This window comes from Asparagus officinalis, chromosome 5 (genome assembly GCF_001876935.1).
Source record: "Asparagus officinalis chromosome 5, Aspof.V1, whole genome shotgun sequence".
In the NCBI taxonomy this organism is placed as follows: domain Eukaryota; kingdom Viridiplantae; phylum Streptophyta; class Magnoliopsida; order Asparagales; family Asparagaceae; genus Asparagus; species Asparagus officinalis.
This window is the reverse complement of record NC_033798.1, coordinates 75832951-75839307: the sequence shown is the minus strand read 5'-3', so window position 1 is coordinate 75839307 and position 6357 is coordinate 75832951. Positions and strand designations below refer to the sequence as shown.

Genomic DNA, 6357 nt, shown 5'->3' with positions numbered 1-6357 from the left:
CTCTACAGTCCCGTGCAAAGTGACCCTTCTTTCCACATCTGAAACAATTCCCTTCACCGTAACCATTCGGGTTCGGCCCTTTAGATTTCCCTCTCGACTTTGATCAGCCTCGTCGTCCCCAACCCTTCTTCTGCGTATGCCCTCGTGCCTCGACATGAAGAGCACTCCCACTGCTAGAGGCCTCAGCTCCTGAGACTTTGCGGTGAGATTCTTCATCCAGAATTGCCCCAACCACTGTGTCGAGCTTCATCTTGTCATTGCCATTAGCGTTGCTCACCGCCATCATCATATTCTCCAATGAATCTGGTAAACAAGAAAGTAGCAGAAGAGCTTGGATCTCATTGTCGAACTTTAGATCCACTACAGCAAGCTGTTGCACCACAGCTTGAAATTCGTTCAAGAAGTCCGCCACGCGAGCTTCTTGCTGCATCTTGAGATTGAATAGCTTCTTCATCAGGTACACCTTATTTGAAGCAGACGGCTTCTCATACAGCGCCTCCAAGGCCTCCATCAACTCGCATGCGAGACGTTGTAAGTCACATGCTGGTGAAGGTTGAGCCTGATGGTGGCAAGTGCTTTACGATCGAGTACCTTCCACTTATCGTCGTCCATCTTCTCAGGTTTCCCCACCTCTCCTTGGAGGGGTAGGAAGAGATCCTTCTGGTACAAATAGTCTTCTATTTGCATCCTCCAATACCTGAAATTTTGGCCGCCGAACTTCTCAATTCGAAGCATGTTGTCTTCAACTGTAGATCCCATGGCGAAAGATTACGTCTTTCCCGTATTTGTGAATAGTACTGTATTGGTGAATAGTATCGTATTCGTGAATAGTACTGTATTCGTGAATAGTGCCGTACACGTGAATAGTACCATACACGTGAATAGTATCCAATGCCTTAAAAGAGTAAATATTAATCTAACTTATTTTCTGATGTGGAGGATCCACTCCAATGCCTTAAAAGAGTAAATATTAATCTAACTTATTTTCTGATGTGGAGGATCCACTTTTAGTGACAGCCACAGAGCATACGATAAGCAGATATATATACTCTAAGTCAGGTGTGGAGGATCCACTTTTAGTGACAGCCACAGAGCATACGATAAGCAGATATATATACTCTAAGTCAGGTTTTGATACCAGTTGTTAGGATACACCCCAATAAGAACGCCTTTAACAGAGACGCAATACACAAAATAAAGGCACAAGATCAACCAGAGTATTCACAGATATACGTGGTTCACTCTTTCGGAGCTACTCCACGGTGCAACGACGACGCCAAATTCTTTTATATCCCAAAAGAATTGATCAAAGAGAACACCCTCTCTTAATCAGATATACTCTAAAAACTCTCACAAACTCTCTCTGTGTTTTTTCTCTTACTCTTCTATAAGAGGAGTTGTTTCTGCGATGAGATTTCCTTAAGAGTTTAGGGCCCTATTTATAGTGTTTGAGAAACACTATGCACAAATAAAATATTATCAATGGGACCCGCCACTAATAATAAAATATTTGTAGGACCCGCCATCTTTTCCATTTCTCAAATATTTCGGCACTGAAATCCTCTTTGTCAAAAGAGGTGGGCTGGGTTGGTGAGTCAAAAGAGGTGGCTGGCTAACAGCGTTAAGCTAACTCCTCTAGAGTGATTAAAATGAGTTAACTCCTCAAAAGAAGGTGTTCACTAATACTCCTATTTAGAAAGATTAAGAGTTAACACTTCTAATTATAAAAAAAGTCAAAATTCTTGTTATTCCCAAACACTAAAAATGATCACAATGACTAAAATAAAACTTATATAATTAGTTAATAATTTAGTCTTTTGGATTATCAAGCAGGTTAACTATGTTAATTATTCTCCTTAATCCTTATTCATTAACCCTTTACCAAATGGGGCCTAAGAGAACCAAAACATTTTACTCTTGTGATGTTAAACTTTCCTACATGTCTTATGCTAGCAGGTAAACACAATGATTCCAATAATAATAAAAAACCACACAAACACACACACACAATTTAACTAATAGATTTAACAGTTTCAGTTCATTTAAGTTGCAAGAAGGGATTAAGGTGCGGGATCAAGTAGATAATTACATGGTTAGGTAAACACAATGATTCCAATAATAATAAAAAACCACACAAACACACACACACAATTTAACTAATAGATTTAACAGTTTCAGTTCATTTAAGTTGCAAGAAGGGATTAAGGTGCGGGATCAAGTAGATAATTACAGTTTATTCAAAACCCCTCAGAGAGATCTGAGCCCTTCGTTGAAAATCCCATCCCCCCAAAATCCCTACCCCTCTCTCATCTCTCCCGCCCAGATCGCGCCATCACCTCCCGCCTCCTCCTCTCCAGCGCCCGAAATCGCCGCCGGAGCTCGCCGCCCCCGATCAGCGTCGCCGCCGGCTCAAGATCGCGCATTCGGTCGCCATCACCGACCTCCTCCCCCTCACCACCGCCCGAAAGCGCCGGCGCCCAAGCTCGGCCTGTGTCTCGACGTCCCCGATCAGCGTCGCCGCCGTCCCCTTGCCCTAGCCATCACCTCCCCTCCTCCTCTCCAGCGCCCGAGATCACCGCAGCTGAGCGTCGCCGCCGGGTCATCGCCGTCTACTCGTCCTCGCCATCGAGCTCACCCCTCGTCATCAGCCACGCCTCCGACGGCATTCGAGCTCAGCCCTCAGGTTCATCGCCGCCTCCGGAGATCGATCAAGCCCTCGACGTCATCCTCGCCATCACCTCCCCCCTCCTCTCCACCTCACGAAATCGCCGCAGCCTGCGCTTGCCGTCCCCGCTCAGTGTTGCCGCCGGCTCATCGCACTTCGCCGCTGTCGAGCTCGCCTCCACCGAGGTAAGGCATCAGGTCTAAATTAACGTGTTAGTTCTAACTGAAATGCATGTTAGCTAGCTCTAAATTAACGTGTTAGTTTTAACTGAAATGCATGTTAATGCTACCGGGATGCATGTTAGCTCTAATGGAGATGATGTTAGTTCTATTACGAGGCATGTTAGTTCTAGTTGGCGTTCCTGTTAGATCTAGTGGATTTCATGATGGTTCTATCTTCCCTCATGCATATTCCTTGGATCTATCTTCTTCCTTTTAATTTCAGCTCATACATTACTTGGTTTGCAGCACTCACTCTATGGCTACGAGCCGGATAATTTAGAGCTATTTTTGCCATGTATTGTTAAATTGGATATAAACTTTAAATTTGGTTTAAACTATCGTTTAGAAATTGTTTAGTGAAATTGAAAGATCAACTTGATGACGTTTTTTGAGCGATTTTGAACTTCTTATATGTGATAATTTGATAGCTTGTATAGACACTCCACCAATTCTCTCACGTGAGGCAACAATGGAAGAAGATAAAAGCCAGGACCATGATCTACTATCTACAACATGGCTTCCCCCTCAGGTGATAATATCTTATTGTTTATAGTGTACTACTAACTAATGACATATACCAAAATAGTTGTCTTTTAGCATGAGTTTTGTTTCTCTATTTTTATAGGCATCCGAGCATGAGGAGAATGGTGATGAGCTTATGGGCGTTGAAAATGGTGAAGATAATTTAAACAGCGTTGATCCATATATCGGAATGGAGTTCTCTACTCATGAGGAAGCTTATAATTTCTACAATGCATACGCCAGACTTAAGGGATTTGGTGTTCGCAAGGGTCACACAGCTTGGTCGAGAAAGAAAGATGCAATCCTATCTAGAATATTTGTATGTGACAAAGAAGGCTTTAAATCTTTAAAAGATAAAAGAGAAGATGGTCGGAATGTAATTCGAAAGTTCGATACAAGATGTGGATGCAACGCAAGGATGGTTATTGGACTTGATAGAAGCACTGAAAAATGGGTGGTCCGAAAGTTAAACAGTAAGCATAATGGTCATCCATTAACCACCCCAACTCGGGTAAAGAAGCACTACTCACATCGGACACTTCATCGAGCTCAATCGACAAAAAGGTTGATAGATACTCTTGACAATCAAGGTTTACGGCCTTCTGCCATTTGTAAGGTTGTAGACGTTGCTCATGGCAATGAACAAGGCTCTCTCACTCAACAAGAATGCCAAGCACAACTTAGACTTAAACGAAGAAACAACGTCGGCCATGAGTGCGTGAACATAGTTCGTCAATTTCAAGAGAAAAAGGTATCTGATCCTCAATTTTACTTCGCACTTGATTTAGAAAATGATGGGACGATGAGAAGTGTTTTTTGGATGGATGGTAGGTCGAGGACTTCTTACTTGCAATTTGGAGATGTTGTTTGCTTTGATGTTACATATAGAACGAACAATTTAAAATTGCCGTTTGCACCATTTACGGGCGTTAACCATCATCGACAGTCTACTCTATTTGGGTGTGCGTTACTGGCCGATGAAACGGAGGAGACGTTTATATGGTTATTTAGCCAATGGTTAAAATGTATGTCGGGTATAGCACCAGTAACAATCATCACTGATCAAGATAAAGCTATGTGTGGTGCTATTCACAAAGTTTTTCCTAAAACTCGCCATCGCTTTTGTTCTTGGCACCTTCGTAGGAATGCCTTACAAAATCTTCAATCAATGCATAATGATTATGGTGAGGATGTTGGTGTAAAGTATAACAAATGGTATTGGAGTAAATCGGAAGAAAAATTTGAAAAGCGTTGGGAAGAAATGAGGGACAAATATGGTGCAGATAAAAGGAGTTGGTTAGTAAATTTATACAATCATCGAGATCATTGGGCTCCAGTGTATCTTAAAGACACTTTTACTGCAGGAATGACATCTACTCAGCGGAGTGAGGGAATTAATGCTTTTTTTGATCATTTTGTGAATGTAAATACCGAGTTACATGATTTTGTTAAGCAGTATGATAATGCTGTCAGAGCTCGCCGAGCCGCTGAACTTGAGCAAGATTTTAAGTCCACAAACTCAGTTCCTACATTGATAATTGAACATCCCATTGAAAAACAAGCTCGGGAGAATTATACGAAGAATCTGTTTACTATCTTTCAGAAAGAACTCAAGGATAGTTACTCCATGCTTCATGAAAAGTTGTCGAAGGACGGCGCAAGTGCTACTTATGCCGTTTGGAATATAGATAGCGAGGCTGAAAGCAAGAAGATAGTAAAGCATCATGTTGTTTTCGATACATCCAAAGAAAAAAGAATTAAGTGCTCTTGTGCGAGATTTGAGATGGAAGGTATATTATGCAAACATAGCTTGCACATTTTAGTAAAGAAGCAAGTATTAGAAATTCCATCAAGATATATCATGCAACGATGGACAATTAAAGCAAGACATGTTGGTTGCGGAGTTGTTAGAAATTGCATTACAAATAGTGAAGACCAACTATCTATCATTAAACATTGGGCCCTTAGGAGTAGATGTAACAAGGCACTAGAAGATACATTGACTTCAAGTACACTTCATGATAAGTTTAGTGCTTTTTTAGACTCATTTTTTGAAGAAGTTGAGAATTCCAAGATTGAGAAGGAACATAACGACAATGGAAATGAGAGCAATGCCAGCAATAAGATGCCTACTTCATCCATACCCATCTTTATAGAGGAAGCAACTCAAATCACTATTCGTGATCCAGATAAGCCTGTTGCCACGAAGGGACGACCAGCACATGCTACTAGAATTAAGTCGGGAGTGGAGATAGCACAAGAAAAGAGTATAAAAAAACAAAGATTTTGTGGGTTTTGTAAGGGAAAAGGACATTATATAACGAGTTGTCCTTTAGCTAAGGTATTATACTTAATCTTGATTTAATATTTTTTCAATGTCTTTGCATTTGTCATGATAAAGTTGCAATTTTTTTTGTAGAACAAAAATGTTGCTGGTGGAGGTCGAGAAAGTTAACGGCATCGCCAAAACAAAGTTTACGGAGGGCCAAAACAAAGCATGTGTTTCGGTTGAATGTTCACAATTTGATTTATTCACTTTTCCCTTAAGATTTATGTATGTATGGATGATAATGTGGTTGTATGGATTAATCATGTATGGATGATAATTTGAATTAATTTTTTCCCCCAGAACAATGAGGAACAAAACAGTATTAAGTGGGTACAAAACGAGCAATTAGTGGGTACTAAACTTGAATAAGTGGGTACAAAAATAAAATCATGGCATTATTAGGTACAAAGCTTGATTAAGTGGGTACAAAGCTTGATTAAGTAGGTACAATATTCGAATCCAGAGAAAAGAGGTATAAAAGGGTGCCTAAGTAGGTACAAAACGTGTATAAATGGGTACAAAACTTGAATAAGTGTGTACAAAATTTACAGCAGAATAATGAGGTACAAAACATGGTTAAGTGGGTACAAAACTTAAATAAATGGGTACCAAACTTGATT

General features: G+C 40.7%; 1 protein-coding gene across 1 annotated transcript; it reads left to right on the top strand.

The window, feature by feature from the left end:
• LOC109842030 (protein FAR1-RELATED SEQUENCE 5-like) lies at nucleotides 3356–5399 on the top strand. The gene is made up of 3 exons (XM_020410948.1): nucleotides 3356–3415; nucleotides 3512–5198; nucleotides 5377–5399. Exons 1-3 carry the CDS (start codon nucleotides 3356–3358, stop codon nucleotides 5397–5399), a joined length of 1770 nt encoding a protein of 589 aa, XP_020266537.1.